The sequence below is a fragment of the Falco rusticolus genome, chromosome 12 (genome assembly GCF_015220075.1).
Source record: "Falco rusticolus isolate bFalRus1 chromosome 12, bFalRus1.pri, whole genome shotgun sequence".
Classification (NCBI taxonomy): Eukaryota; Metazoa; Chordata; class Aves; order Falconiformes; family Falconidae; genus Falco; species Falco rusticolus.
In genome coordinates this window covers 23,022,106-23,038,754 of record NC_051198.1, presented here as the reverse complement: position 1 = coordinate 23,038,754, position 16,649 = coordinate 23,022,106, and the positions used below count along the sequence as shown (strand labels likewise).

At 43.2% G+C, this 16,649-nt stretch overlaps 1 protein-coding gene across 5 annotated transcripts in view; it reads right to left on the bottom strand.

The window, feature by feature from the left end:
- The window catches only part of SMYD2 (SET and MYND domain containing 2), a 32,880-nt gene extending 16,453 nt beyond the window's left edge, over positions 1 to 16,427 (bottom strand). For 4 of the 5 annotated variants that reach the window (XR_005106953.1, XM_037405311.1, XM_037405312.1 and 1 more), the window contains exons 1-5: positions 16,111 to 16,427; positions 13,006 to 13,069; positions 5,514 to 5,624; positions 3,818 to 3,878; positions 1,161 to 1,285 (exon numbers count right to left, since the gene is read on the bottom strand). Coding sequence is in view for 4 of the 5 variants with exons in the window: in XM_037405311.1 (XP_037261208.1) it covers positions 1,161 to 1,285; positions 3,818 to 3,878; positions 5,514 to 5,624; positions 13,006 to 13,069; positions 16,111 to 16,292 (543 nt within the window). In the remaining variant the exon portion in view is untranslated. Of the gene's footprint in view, positions 1 to 1,160; positions 1,286 to 3,817; positions 3,879 to 5,513; positions 5,625 to 11,690; positions 11,799 to 13,005; positions 13,070 to 16,110 lie in introns of all 5 variants that reach the window. The other variant, XM_037405314.1, reaches the window with a different exon arrangement.
- Positions 16,428 to 16,649: the final 222 nt, after the last annotated feature.

Genomic DNA, 16,649 nt, shown 5'->3' with positions numbered 1-16,649 from the left:
GGTTTGCAGAAGTCAGTTAAAGCATCACGATCTGGTGGAGCTGGTCCAGGAGAGGACACAAAGCAAAAGCCACTATAGCCAAAATAACGTAATCTTTGGGGATTCTGGCAATATTCTAACAAAAATATTCAGAAACACCACAACAAACTGGATGTACTGATGTCTTTAAAGTACCCCTCTGACAAAAACAAATTGTGAAGTCTTCATAAAAGAAAAAACTTTTCTTTTAAGGGAAATGTATTATTAGAAACAAGTGGATGATGAGCAGAGGCTAAAGAGGCTAAAGAATCACTCCCCTACAGAATAACAGTACCTCTGTATTAAGGAAATAGTAACTGTGCCTCCTTGTTGGTAGATGCCCAGCTCTACCAACCAGAGTATTGCCATCTCAACTTTCATCACAGCAGTCAACATTTGCCCCCATCTCAAAAAAATCTGAACTTTTTACTCAGGCATTTAAGTTTAAAATTAGGTTATTTTGAAGTAGAGGAGGAAAAAGAAGAAAATGGATCTTTCAGTATTCCACTGGTGTTATTCCATTCACTACAATAAGTTCAATTTAGATGCGTATGAAAAGCAGGTGAGAAAAAAGAGGTGACACATTTCAGAAGTTATCTAACAAGACATCCTGCCTTTCCTTCATCTCTCCAGATGACCAAACTACCTGACTGCATTTAAAAGCCACACACCAGATAAAAGTTTCAGACTGCTCTTTCTACTTCTCTGAATTTTACTCCCTGTGAAGGTCAAACACAGTGATGACCTGACCAGCAAGGATTTCCACAAGTTTGAAGCCTGAATGAAGGATTTTGCCTCTGCAGGGTCTCAGACCAGCAGCCTTCCATGTAAGTCCAACAATAGCTGCACTATGCTTGGCCCACAAGAAGCCTGACTTTGACAGGTTCTAATACAGGCTGTTTCCCCTTTTCTTCAACATTCAAGAAGCACCTCATAGAAAGTCTCTCCCCTCACTATTGAAATGGGGCACGTCCAGCCACTTCTGCTCAAGGAAGTGGTTCTTCTCCATCAAGCACACTCAGCTGTCCCTGAGATAAGCAAAGAGCTACCATTTCCATTGCCATTAATAGTTTTCCCCTTTCACAAAGGCTAACCTCCTACAGCACCATTCACCTAAGCAGGCTGTGTTCTAGCCAACTTACTTGTGCAAAGACAACTAGAAGGGCAGCATTGTCAGGGTACTCCAAGTGCTTTGAGTAAAAGTGATGAAGAGCAGCAATGTCGTTCTCAATCAGCTCTCTCTTTTCATTGTCTAGTTTGTCAAGGTCTGTGGACAAAGAATACATTTGATTTCAGTAACAGGAACGCTACCCTGTGAACTGCAGCTAGACTTAGGTTAGAACAGGCCCAAACTTAAACAGAAACCCCTCAAGGAACTTGGCAGTACTGCAAGAAGTGTCTGCTCTGTAAATGTAACGCGGCTTCTGCCAAAGCCACACATGTGCTACAAGAACATGCAGGATTAAAAAAGCATTTTCTAACACCTTTACTTTAGCAGGTAACTGGAAAGAAATTTCCCTTTATTGGGAGGTTTACAGTCTTTAAAGTGTGTTTGTTAACCCTAGCAAACAGACCAGCAGGCTCTGGCCCTCTAGAAGCCTATCAACTGTGGGTAACTACCCCCAGCTTTCTAACACGACCTTGTGAGCTACCTCGTCCCATCTATTGTGGTATGAAGTCACACTCAACACCACGCTTCTTAAAATATGCTTTACATAGTGTAACTTCCCATACGGACCTAATCCTTATTAGTACCAACCAGCCCAAACTCCAGTGAAGGAAGGCTGCTTATCCCTGCTTTTAAAAGACATGGTCTTTCCCAGCACAGAAGCCCTAACTATTTGTGGCCACGTATCTCAGGGACCTAACAAAGGTTGACAGCAACACTGGGGCTAGTCACCAGGGGTTCCCTTTGTAGCAAGAGGAGGATAACATGAAGGTGCCCAGGAGTGCAATCCATCTGACCTACTGCAGGCACCTGCTTCAGGAAGTAACAAACAGTCCCTGAGAATGCCCCTGTCTCCGTGGGCTGGAAGGTGACTATCAACAGAGGTGTGTTTAACCTGCAGATACCTGAGAATAACAGGAGACAGCAGGAACATCAATGGAAATGTCCTGGCACACCTGCCAAGCGTATTCCCTTATGGGTTTGTTCAGAGATTTACCCTTGGGCCCATGACATGCTCTAGCTAAAGCTGTGGTCACTGAACCTTTTCCTGCCTGGTCCATGGGAGCAAGCCAGATGATTAATCATATACTCCAGGTCCCCTCTCCCTCCTCAAGAGCACAGCGTTGGAAAGTTTTTTCCTAATCCTCTCTCTTACAGCAGCACTGTCACCAGCTCACTCCTGCTCCAAGAGAGCCAGCAACTCATCAGTTTCCCCCTCTCCCAACTCAAAATAATAGTGGAGAGAAAAACATGCAAGAAGAGAAAAGGCTGCACAACAGTGGAAGAAGGGGGAAATGATTTGTAAGAGCAGATGCAAATGACAGGAAAATCACAAAAAATGCTGAGAAAAATGGAATCGGACAATTTGATGAGAACTAGGACAAATCAGAAATAAGAAATTCTGAGCTTCCAACTGACAGCCAGGTGCCTTTTCCTCTCCCGTGCAAGGTCCTGCAAAGCATAAGGCAACGGCTGAACATGGCAAAGGTGTGCTGCAGGATGAGGAGAGTCAATAAGGCAGAAGGAACAGGAGTTCTTACTAAAAAAAACAGAAACAAAACAAGGGCTCCTAGAGGACAAGGGGGACACTGCAACAGAAAAAAAAAACATTTCAGCCTTTTAGCTCCCAAATTAATAAATTATTGAAAACAAGCTGCAATGCAGAAGTATAAACAGAAATTACTTCAGCACTTACCCATCCTCAACCTCAATCCTACTAACCTACCTGTAAAAATTATCCTTGCCTTAGGCAAAGTCAAATGTTGGCATTTTCCCCTCTTATTTCCCCAGTTGCCCCAACAGCTGTGACAGGAGCTTTTGTTCAGGAAGCAAGACTGTAATCTCACTGTGCCTGGTTACCCTGCTACCTCAAGTCCTAGCAATGACTGCATTTATTCAGCATTTTATAAAGGGGGTTGGAAGCCATCAGACTGAGCAATGTGAATATACAAACTTATTGTCTTGTTGTATAATACCTCCAGCACGAAGAAAGAGAAATGACAGACAACTGAAAACTAAGCCAGCATGGTTACTAGTCCCCTAGTTGCTCAATTTCTAACTCTGCCTCACCAGACAAACAGTAGCTTGCCAGTTAAAAGCAACATATTGCCTCATCTCCTTCCTTGGATTATTTTGGAGCATTTAGGACATGGAATTTCAACACAATCATATATAACATGTCAGATTTGACTGGCAGTGACAGATACTGAAGCACAGTCCAGAGGGTTCTGCAATTAGCCCCTTAGTCACTGTCACCATCAAGCAACTGTGCTGCCTCTGATTTTATGCCTCCTGGTAACAAATACCAGCTACTTTAATTTTACAACATTACAATTCTCAAAAGACATTACAGTACCAGAAAAGCCATGAGATGGATGTATGCTACATAATGAATTCTGTCTAGGTTTTCACCCTTGTTTCACAGACCCCACAAGCGACAGAGAAAAAAAACAGAAAGAAAGTAAGAGCACTGCATTTTCAAAAAAATGAGGAACCACAGTTCTCTTTGTTTACTCCCTTTCTCCAACAGGAGTAGGATGTTCTGAAAGGTTTTGATGAGGGGGGCTAGGGGGAAGAAAATCATGAATATAGATAACTGCCTCTGTTTACCTGCAAGCCTTTTTTACTTACGTGATTCAAATTCTTTTACAGCAAGCAGCTTCTCTGACTGTGTTCTTTCAGGGTGAATTTTCTAGCAATAAAGGGAAAAAATAAACAAGAAAATATTTTAATGGTTTACATTGGCAGTTTTCTCTACTCATTCATAAGCTGAGGACTCTTACCTGTAAGACAAACCCAAGTCCACGCTGTATGAGATTTACAGAAGTTGATGAACAGCAATGAGTTAAATTGATGGCCCTTTAGTAAAGCCACAGAAATACTCTCTCCAAACCAAATTAGGCAGCCAAAAACTAACTCCTATCAAATTTATATACATAAACTGAACAGTATTTTAAATATGTCATTTGCTTTGTTCTAGACACCCAGAAAGCTGCTAACAATAGCAAGCAGGCAGGAGACAGGCTTCGCTTTGAGGAAAGTGAATAAACTGACTGTTGACAGAGTTCAAAAGCAATGCTCCATTGTTGGCCTCAGGCCACTTCTTTGTAATCTTGGCCATTAAATATGGCTTTGCAGGTGGCCCAGCAGCTGAGGTTCAGGGACTATGGCTTGCATATTTAGCTTTTATATGACATGTAGGGTTCTCCCCCCTCCCTGTAAGCAATAAAAGCACAAATTTATTCCAATGACTTTTTGTCATTAAACATTTGATTTTGTTTGTGCATCACCACTAAACCATGCCTTAATTAAGCCACACACACACATTCACACACACACACATTTACACACACAGCAAGTACGCAGCTACCTTCCCAGCAGGCCACCAAAATCCTCACTACATACAGTATCCAGGTTGCCCTTGTCACATAAGCAGACCTCAATCACACAAATATGCTTCAAAGAGGATTTGTTTTTGCGGAGAGTTTAGATCTCTACAAAGATACACAGCATAATAACCTTGAAACTCACGAATCCCGTCCCCTCCCTGTCAGTAGTTGTGTTATCCTCAATACCCATATAGTTAGGGAACACTGAAACAGAGGTTGACATCGCAATCGTATTTCCTTACAAATAATATTATTTTTCTCCAAAGACCAAGGGCCTGAGATTTCTCTCTCAATCTCGGTTTTTCACCAGTTACCTCCAGTAATCATAAACATTTATACCTGAATACCTCAGAATTGTTTTTGACTCACAAATGTACTGGCAGTTATCTTCTACACAGTGCTACACAGACATAGCTGAAAAATAGTACAACAGGCAACTGCTTCATAAAGACATCAACGCCTGCAGACAGATAACACAAGAAGCATTCCTCAGAACTTAACCACACATACCAAGTCTCATTCTTCTTCCTCATCACCAACATGGCCTTGGTGCTAGCCCACACACATAGTCAAGAGCTCCAGCCTACCAGAATGGAGGCTGAAATACCTTGCACATTGTGAAACTATCAGTAAATTTTCCAGACTCTGTTCAACAGTACCTTGGCCATAAGTTATAGCTACACAGCTTAACACCTCAACAGCCTTTTGTCATCTTTCCCCAAAAGTCTCCAGCTGCACTATGGTGGCCCTGACACTGCTGCAGTGGTCTGATGGTCAGCTCATTCAGCTGCTCATGCTCTGTATTACACTCATCTGTACACAGGAAGCCAGTATATATGTGCTTTGCAGGGACAGTTACTGTCGGTCAATTTTCATTTTCCTGCCTTCCTTGGCACCCAGAGTAGGAACATACCTCCCAAGTCTAGCCTCCTGCTCACCTGTTTGGCAAGGATCCTCGCCGTCAGCCTCACGGTCTCAGAGGGATTCCAGTTCTGCCCAAAAGCGCACATGGCAGAACACTCTAGCTTGTGCATTGGCCAGTCTTCCTTCTGAAAATGCAGAAAAATATTAAAAAAAAAATCAGCCATGAAGATAAAGTGACAAAAAAGAGGATGCAGCAAGTCCTGCCAGATCCTAGAGGTCAAGTGAAATGTGTTTCCTTTAAAAAAAATAAGATGACGCTCACCAAATCTGAACAAAAGCTTGAGTCACATTTAAGGGGTACAGCTATCCTGCTTTTTTCAAATAAACTCACAAGGGATGAGTTAAGGTCAGAACATCTTCATTTATTCAACGGAAAAAAAGAATTAAATGACAAAGAAGCAAACAGACAACATGATTTATAAATCACCAGTTCTTATTGTTCAGATCAAGCACATGAGGACAGAGTAGGTCTGAGCTTGATGGCTTTATTGGGTTCATTTCCATTTAATACCTTGGCCCCGCATTATGAAACGACCCTGGTGTAATCAGGAGTAATGCTTCTGAAGTCAATGGATTCACAATCACTGCAAGAATCCGTGTATGTAAGGTCAAAACAAGACCTACTGAATAGAATTATCAGATTTTTTCCTTAAATGTTGTAGAGTAAGAACACGGCTAGGTGATGAAAACACACTAAAAAAGGCATTTTAGTTAAGAATTTATAGTATGTTCCTAGCTCAACATACAATAACACTTGGAATGACAGCACAAGCCACTGGCTTTTGGCACTCAACAAATTTCCTCCAAAGCAAAAAATCTTTCAAAGATGAGCACAGAATCGCAGATTAACAGTCTGCAATGACAAGGGCTGTCCTCAGACTGCATCAAATTTCATTTTATTTATTTATTCAAACATGGAAATATTCTTATTTCTATATTCGAGCAATGCACAGTTATTTATATCTTAACCCAGATGCACATTTATAGCACTGTTAGAACAGACCTATAGTGTTCTGCCTGTATAGGGAGCATCAAGTTTTGTTCTCAGACCAAATTTAAACTAGTAGAAAACAGCAGCAGAGGAAAGAAATCACAATAAATCCCACAAATTTTTAATTGATTCAAGGCGAAAACTTGAAAAACTTCTCACAGCCTCCAGGAAGTTCTTAATTCCCCTTACTGTGATTCACCCGGTATCACAGACAGTGTGTTAGGCCACTTGATAAAAAACAACAAAATCAAAATAAATAAAAAAAAAAATCACATAGCCCATCAGAGCGATTGAGTGGCAGGAACAGAAGAAAACCAGTTTCCCTCAGTTGCCTAACCACTGATGGCAAGGGCCATTTGAGACAACCTAGGCTACCTAAAAACATCTATGTACAACCAGTAGATATGATACAGATCTACTGGGCGATGCATTCCTTGCGGGAGCTACAGCTGGAGGCCACATAGGACAACCCAAGGCAATTCAAACAGCCAGGTGAATCAGGACCCTTAGCGTCTCCTGTCTTGGCTGGTCCACTTATTTGCAGGTTTTGCAGATCAAAACAAAAGCTGAGATCACTAATTTCAGAGTTAGTACACCACAAATTCTTCCTCTGAAATGTCATTTTAATTTGCCTGGGCATGGACAGCTTTAGGAGTTTATTTTATTAGGAAAAGAAATGTGAACACCCACTCCAGTCTCAGGTAGGATTCGAAGCAGCGCAACGCTGCAAGAGTATGCAACCCCTCGCAACGTCAACTTCGTTGTCCTTGATATCTCACTACAGTGCTTCCAAAAAATCATACATACAGGGTGCTTGAAATAAGCTCCAGTGTAAATGTTCTAAGAGGACGTGGCAATACAGACCAGAAGAATTGAAAAAGTACATTACACTGTAATCATGCCACATGAAATTACACTCTGAACTCTTCTATGGCTGTCACTACAAAATGTATCCCTTGTGAGACCTGTTTCCTACGTACACCCCAAGACCTTTCTCTGGAAAATTCCTGATAGCCTTTGCTTAGGAATCTACAAGCTGAAGGCTAAGAAGAGAGATAGAGAGAGACCTCTTCTTGCACACCCACGACACCCACCAACTTCAGCATCATTGCTGGGTGCACAAGAAGTGAAGGCACAGAACCTGAAGTTTTGTAGGACCCACATCATACATACTGATTAAATAAACAGGAGAGAATACCCGATAAAACAAAAAATCAAAATGCAAAATCACGTGCCTGTCTCAAAGCAGTGTTTTTAAAAATCCATTTATTCCCTTTATTCTTTACACATTGTTAATTAAAATCTTTCCCCAGGCAGAATCATACTGAGTTATATGAACTGCTAGGGAGGTTAAAGGGACAAGATACGGCTGAATTGTGTGAAATGAGATAAAAGCCTGAAACACCACAAGAAGAGAGAGTACTGATGACTGAGTAATACCTGGGATGGAAACACTGTGACAGCAGCTTTCCCTGCAATCACAGCAGGACCGTATTTTGCATTCTTTTCCACATTTTCCTCTAAGTATTTTGAATTATAACAGGTAGCATTCTTCTGCTTGAATCCCTAATGCTACATTAATGATATTTTCTTCCTATTTTCATTACATCCACAGTATTTTCCTCTTCTTTAGGAGTGAGTGACAACATTTTTGGAAGGGAAGTTCTTTAAAGCTTATGCTTTTCACATCAAAGCATGGAAACAGTCTTCTCCACCAATTTCTCCAAAACAATTCCACCATCCAGGACTACTGGATTAATTCCCAGAACACTGTCATATAGCTCAGCATAAAAAAGCCCAACAAACTACCACCAAAAAATAAAATGTAATACTCAAAAAAAGTAAGACTCAAGTCCAAACAAATGCCCTTGCACCTCCTTCCTCACATGGACTTTTTCAATAAGATGTAAAATTTCTCTTGTATTTCACTTGATAAAAAACCACACACACAAATACCAGACAGAAATGCTGGGCAAACCAGTGTAGGGGTTAAGTCCATTTCTTCAAAAGCTTAAGGCCCAATTATGCTCAAATGGCATCCAATTCTGTAATCAAATTTCAGTGAGGCAACTTTTGATGTCTAGTATTATTTGGAAAAGTTCTCTCACACAGTCCTTCACCAAGCAGCAAAGGTAAGAGTCTCACACATCTTCACAGCCATCCTTCCCAACCATCATTTACCAAATGCTGGGCCACAGACAGTATTTGACTTCCATGGGTTAATGTTCAAAAGGTTCACAGGAGGCATTTATCAAAAAAAATTACATGGAGAAAGTTTTTGGATAGGGGGACAGACACTTCCCCATGGGAATCTTAAGCAGGATCTTGCAGTGTCAGATTCCTCTTGTGCAGGATCATTACAGCAAGAATTTCATATCTTTTCTGCAGCTCACCAAAGAGGAGTGAGCAATTTCTACAAGATCCCATTTCAAACACATCTGCTTGATGCTAATTGCAGGACAATAACTCCATTTTGAGGCCTAATAAAAGTATGTTTCCCTCACTCCAGAAATACAAACTACAGCACTCTTCAACATGACAAGTTAAGACAAACCCATAAATATTTTGTTCAAAATATATTTCAGATATGGAAAGTCATGACAAAAACATCTCTTTCTGCACTTTGGCTAGCTGATCTCCACTCTGTCTGGGATAAATAATAGCTACATGTAATAACAGAAAGAGGAGCTCCAGTAGCTGGTTCAAGTTCACCAGTTCCACGATTGCAACCACATAACCCTCTTAAAACATTTATCTTCAGAGCGTTTCAACAGCTAATTTCTGAGGAGAAAAAATGAGCACAGGTCTCCTGCTGTTTGACTAAAATTATTATAATTTAAGAAGTCGAGACCCGAACAGCTGCAGATGGGGTCTGAAAGCCACTGCTGTAACAACAGGCCTGTGCTTCGAGGAGTGCAGAATGGTATGAATCAGCTGGAAATCACAAATCCTTTTAAAAGGAGAACTGGATTAGGGGCTGGGAAAAGAAAGACACAGCAAACCCAGGGTAGATCCTACCAACCCACAAAACATTCAAGGACAGACAGTGAAGACAACTTCCACTCTCAGGTGCCCCACATTCAAGACTGAACCTATGACTATGCAAACATACAGCTTAATAAAGGTCAAACTTAAGGTTACTTATCTTAAAAAAAAAAAAACAACAGACCAAAACAGGCAAAGGACACGTTAGCACTAAGGGAACTGTGCCAGGGCCAGCATGCACACGTATGGGTGCGTATAAGGAGCGCCCTAAACAAATCAGCCACTATATCACTGCAAGCCTTTGTCTTCGCCTGGGCTCAGTCCATCACACTACAGTGTGACACCACCTTTCCCAGCAACCAGGGCAAAGGAATTCTACTGCAAAGAAGGACTTGGTCAGTGCATCAAACACCTGGCCATATGGCAGGAGACGCACTCTTTTACCACTTGAGGAACTTCAGCAAGTCGATGTATTTTTGTGCATCTATAGCCCATTTGCAAAACCAGAAATGCCCCAAAGGCTGCTGTGAGGCTTCATTCATAAAATGTTTGGAAAGTATTTTAAGATCCTCAAAACAAGGATACCATATGGATCAACAGAGCAGGAAATACATGCAGTATCACTAACTTTACTTTCAACAACCACGTTGTTTTGAAAGAGGAAAAAAAAAACCCTAATTCAACTGAAACAGAGAGAGGAAGGTACCTGCAGTCATAAAATCTGTAATTCTGAGAAATATATCAAAAAAAATTGCTTCCTACTGCACACTTTGGCACCTTTCTCTTGTCTCCTGATCCATCTCTCCACACCACTAGAAAGAACTGTGGTATAGCAGATCTTTAAGTAAGGAAAGAGTAAGCTCAAAAACTTTGGGTTTCTACCCCCACACAGTATTCTTCATGTGATAAACAGCTGCCAAACTGAATTATATTGAGTAAGAAGGTACTAAGCAACACATGAAATCATACCATGATTGTTGGGTACATGTAATTCTTAGCTGAACTGACCAAAGAAAATATGGATTTACAGAGAAAATTTAACTGAAAAAAACAAAAATCAAATGGACAATGCCATCACAGTTCTCAAGTACAGCCCTCCCCTTTAATCAGTGTTGCATGAAGTAGTCCCATCCATGGAGGCAAAAGGGACACATTTACTGCACACTCCGGTGTTACAAGTTGAGTATCAAGGCACAGATGTCCTTTTTGGCTTTGACAAAGAATTGCTGAACTGCTGAAAAGTGCCTTTGAACAAGACAGGGATGAAGATGCAGTGCAGATTGTCTGTGCAGCACGTACAGTCAGTGGAGACCGGTTTCTAGAGAATATTATGCTTGAAGGTAACTTTGAAAGAATGTCAAAGAATTCAATCTCAGCAACATTCCTTGGTTTCATCAGACTGACTCAGAAGGGCCTAAAACATGGAAGATGGTTACATCAACTAGGAAGTCAAAAGCCATATGCATATCACCAGTAAGTGTGAAGTGCTGGTACCTGTGCTTGTCATACCACTGTCTAGGCATCACATCTAAAAAAGGTCTTTATATCTAAAGCATCCTATTACACACCAACAGGTAGAAAATATTTTAACTCAATTAACTTATCAGAAAGACAGAGTTTTGCTGAGCATCGTCTCCTGCAGTGTTAAGGACACTCAGTTTGAGCAGTTCAGTTTCTTATTCTTGAAATATGCTCTGCTACAGAGAGTACTCTGATCATCCAAAAACAACAAAAAAAATCAAATTAAGAAATCATGTACAAGACTTCACCCAAGAAAGAAAAAAACTCCTTGTTCTTAAATAGAAAAGTATAAACTTTGTCAAGGCTAGAAGTCAGGACACTAAGGGAGGAACTGAAGAAGGAACCTGAAGGTAAAAACAAAGGACCATGGATCAGCAGAAATAAGTTCTGCTACTTCCACCACAATAACCTACTTGCTATTTTTCCCGGCACAAATCACTGAGCTTTCCCCTACTTCAGTAAATCTTGCTTACCTGCTTCATAAACCACTGTGAATTTTATATAGTAAGAGAAGAAACTCATAATCTCAGATAAAAAGTGCTAAACAGCCAGTAAATTGCTTTGTTCAATTATTTCCTTCCCTTATCTAGTTAAAAGCTTCCTAAGAAACAATGTCATATGGAAACATGTCTTAACAAATAAGCATTCTCATGAACAAATCATGGGGTTTCCCTACACTGTCTTTAAAACTTACCCAGATTTCTCTCAAGAGCCTTATGGAAGCTCATACAGTAAGTGTTCTCTTTCCTCCCAGCAACTGTTGGCTGTCAGTCTTTCAATATTCTGTGAACTATTACAAATTCTGTAAAAAAATTATTTCTTTTAAGCATTTTGAGTCCTCTGGGTGCTTCAAAACCAAAAAGACCATTTGATTCACCAACAATTCACTAAGACACTGTAACAAAGCAGGAATCTGGGGAGGCAACAGAAGGAGAACTAAGGGAGGCCAGGCTCGCTTTGCAACTTGCGCAATGGGAGAGGAAGTTACGTCCTTGAAATAAAAGCAGTAGTCATCTCTGAAGTGCTTGGGAACTGAACGGCACAAACCGCAACATCTACATCCAGATAAGGACAATGGAGAACGCTTTGCATGCAACCCACACACTCAACTGCATGCTACCACATAAGAGAAGGTTTGGATTATTTATAGCTAATACATAGTTGCATGCCAGACATTTGGTGACTCGAATCTTTCATAAGCACTGTTCCATACTCTGTGCCCGGCAGATCTTACATAGTTTGCATTATTTAGCTGGCAATCCAGTTGAGTTTTTCACAGGTGAACTGGGTAATTCTTCCATATCAAGTTGACAGTCCACAAAGGCTAGATACCACTTCTGGCAAAAATCACTTTTTTGAAAGGTGCTTTTTCTAGTTTGAAGTAAAAATGGAATTAAAATTGCATGCAAGTATTTTGGATGTCTTCATAATGCTCTGCTTTACTGTACGCTTATATTCTATTTTCAGGGGCTTTCAAAAACCAAAGTATACAAAAAGAATAAAAGCTGCCAAAATGAGTCAGTTAGGGAGAAGGCATGACAGGTTTCAAACGGTTATGACTATTGTCAGCTATGGCCACCCAAAATATTTGCAAAGATTCTAAAAATAACCCAATAAAAGCTCCTTAAAATAGCTATTTAGTGATTTGATTTTTCCATTAGACACAGACTCTTACCAGTTTAGTGAGGTAACGTTAAATTATCTGGTTTGTGCTTAAAGAAAGAAGTAATACAGACATAATTAGTGGGCTGACAGGCAGCTCTAATCAAAGTCTCAGTGGTACCAAGCCCCAGAGCTACTGATCTTGAAAGACTCATGCAGACCATGTCCAAATCCTGTAATTGTCCAATGCACAACTCCATGGTCAGCATCTGTGGGATGCTGAAACTGACCGGACTACTACTAACCATAGCTACAATTAGACTATCTGAGCCACACAAATAAAAAAATGGGAGTTCAATAACCCCCACCCTCCTTCCCCCACATCCTCACAAATTGCATTACCATACCTGACATTCCACATTGCAGTAAAAGGCCTGTTTACATCTTCCACACTTGGACAATCCTTCTTTCCTTAAAAAGAAAACAGAAGTTACTCTATTCTATAAATCTGAATGAAATACAAATGTATCCTGTATCACTTTTTATACAATATTTTGCATTTCACAATGAAAACTGTATTTTCTTCAGAACACAACTACAGCTTGAACCCCCTCTTCCAAAAGCAGATGCTATTTTCATTTAAGAGTTTCAGAAGCAAGCTTCTCCTAACAACTATGACTATGCAAAAGCACTCTGCTGTCCTGATAAACTGCTGGGTTTGGAAATGTTACTTCTTTGCTGTTTGACAGACAGCATCAGTTTTTGCCACTTTGTGATGCATACTGGTAGCTAACTTTTCCTTGTTTTCCAAACTTCCCAATTGCTCTGTATACTTGCTCACCGTTATTAAGCCCTTGCTTCTACTCTGCCAGTCCCATTGCTTCTCAAGCTGGTTACAGAAAGCATGACCATTGTTTCACGAGTAACCGCCTCCTAACACCAAGAAAACATGGTGAATTATTAAATACAGTATTTGATCTCCTGTCACCACATAGCCTCTTCCTGTGTTGCTAACGTCTGCGCTGGTATCTGTGTATTCTAAGGTGACCTAAGGCTGGTGGTTTGCTTTTTTTATTTTTGTATATATCCCAGCACAGGGAACTGCCAAAAGGAAGGTCCTTTTCTGCTTCAAGGTGCATGCGTTGTAGCATATCCCATCAAAAATAGAGCATGTGTTACCCAACACGTGACATTTTAGCGTGACAGCAACATGGATCTCTCAGCAGTATTGAATACTTTACAATGTCCACACACCCTTCCCAGTATAAGTGGCAAAAAAATTTGTCTTAAACTGAGGTAAATTGGAGTAAAACAAGGGTGAGTGTCCTCACACAATATGACAGTGTACAACATTTCAGAGGTCACTGGCATTCAGAGTCCATAAAGTGTAGCAAGTCTTGACTTCCTCTGATGATTCTTGCAGGGTAGAAGGCGCAACCTGAGTGAGTCAGGCCAACATCATGGCTGTGCCTGCTGACAGCATGTACCCCAACCAAAGCTGTGTATTTAAAGTAACCAATACTATCAGATGCAAATACAAGGTTTCAGTTCCATTCTGTCCATTTTACTACAACAGCTTTATGACCACTTAGCGAAGTTTCTCTTCCCAAAGTAGTGCCGAGCCCACAACCTTCCTCCTAAAGCTTTTTGCGAGTTAAGTAAGCACAGTTCAGAATGTAGTATGTGTTAGTTCAGCGTTAATGCAACTGGGCACAGACACAAAACACACTTCTGAGCTACTGGCAGGTCAAGTTACATCACTGAGATAGCTTTCCACTTAGAGGAACCTCATCACCCTGGTGTGAAATAGGTTTCAGATTACGCAACTGTAACTGCCATGGTACTGCATTCAGTATATTCCTTGTCCACTGTGCTCCTCCAGAGCTCCACGAAGGCAGCCAGCACCGAGAACAAGCAGCATTTAAACAGGATGCTCCTGGAGATAATCTCTAGAAGCTATTCCATGAGATAACTGTTATCCCTACAACATTACTTCCTATCAGTGGGGCATGGAAAGTATTCCTTGGTCCTACAAAGAGAAATCTTCTGGACATGATAAACAAAACCAGCCAGTTTCTTTGGCACAGGGCAATTTGTGGTTAGGCACAAGAGGAAAAAAACTGACCACAAAACTTAGGGGCTAGGAAAAGCCACTGGTGTGAAGAAGGGACGAAAATCACCTTGGTTCTACAGTTCTTCAGATTGATGGGACTCACTTCACTGACTTCACCAGGAAGTATATTAAGTGCTCATATGCAAAGAGAGGGGGGAATAACATGAGCCATGTAAGTAGATAATGTAATAAGGAAAGAAAAAGGAGAAGGTCAAGAGAAAACAGATGAAAATGAAAAGCACAAGTGAGTTAAGATGACAGACAAGAGATTAAAAGACCTACTAGAGTGTAATAATCATGTTCTTCAGCCTGCCTCTCAGTCTACATATGCAGGCAGTGCTTAGGTATTGATAAAAACAGACATAAAACAGTCATTTTCCTTTACTGAGGCAAACACATTTCCTCTGAGTTACAACCAGGTAAGCACTTGAGCTGCTTCAGTAAGCTGCCAGAAGTTAGGAAAGTACTACTCCTTTTAAAAACGTGGTGTGGTGTGACATGTCCACAACTAATTTTCAATAACCCTGAACTGCCTTTTTTTTTTTTTTTTTTCCTGCAGCAGCTGACATCGAGAGGTTCACCACAACCACTGAGTACCTGCAGCTGGTCAAACCTCCCTCCCCTCAGGTGAGGGGGGCAGCTACTGAGCCCCCAGAGAACTGGAGCCCCCGTGGGGCGGCGGGGGCCTGCCCGCAGCGTGGCACTGCGGCCGCAGGAGGGTCACAACCCTGCCTCGCCCCAGCAAGAGCCATGTGCCAGCAGACCAAGGTTTCAACAGAGAAACGGAGATCTACATATAGTTTCTCTGTATTTCATTACAGAGGGAGAGGTTTATTCTATTCATATCTCTTCCATTCACACTATAGAAATGCAAAGCGTGAGTCAGGCAACTGCAGACCCTTTCTCCCTTGTCAAAACTTCGTTAAAAATCGGTGAATATTACATTACTACTAAACTAGACGAACTAAGGCTTCCCGTGCGAGCAAGGTTACACGCCTACGTGGCGGCCACAGCACGTAAAGAGCAAATCCCACCCCCACCCCCCCCGCCCTTTTCTCCTGAACTGTTGAGCAAGGAAAACCAGTTCTGAGGTAAAAGTTTCCCCACGGCGCTACCGCCGGAGAAACGCGAGCGGAGGAGGAGGGAAGTTGTGCGAAGAACGGCCCCGCCGCCCCGGCAACCCCCCGGCGGGGCGCCGCTGCCGGCACCGGCCCCGCGGAGGGCCCGCCCGCCGCTGACTGACACGGCCACGGCCGCGGGCCGCGGGTGGGCCGAGCCGCCACCGCCTCGGGGCGGGCCGCTGCAGGCCGGCCGGCGAGAAGCCACCCTGGGGCCGGCCCCGCCGCAGCCCACCCAGCCGCCGCCCCCCGGGCCCGCCCCGGGCCTCCCCCGGCCCTACCTGGCGAAGCAGCCGTCGCAGTGGCCGCCGCGCTCGCTGACGGTCAGCACGGCGGTGTAGGCCGGGCAGCTGAAGAGCAGCTCCCCCACGGCGAAGCGCCGCCGCACCCGCAGCCCCCGGCCCTTGCCGGCGCTGACGAACCTCTCCAGGTCGCCCGGCTGCGGCGCCGCCTCCGAGCGCATCCCGCCGCGGGGAAGGGAAGGGGCGCCGGGGCAGGCCGCGCCGCGCTCCCCGCTCAGCCGGCGCACGCCAGCGGGGCCCGCCGGGTCCTAGCGCGCTGCGGGGCGTCGGAGGGCCGCTGCCGGCCGCCTGCCCCTGCTCCTGCCCCTGCCCGCCGTGCGGCGCGGGGAGCGCCTCCTCCGGGCGGCGGGGGAGCTGCCGGCGGTGGGCGGTGAGGGCGGCCGGCGGCTGCGCACCCGGGAGGTCGCCTGCCCGCTGCGGGCGCTGCCTGGGGGAGGCCGCGGCAGCTTCGGCCCGCTGGGTGCCGGGGTCCTGCCCGGCGGGCGCGCAGGGAGAGCCGCGGCCCCTCGGCCCACCCG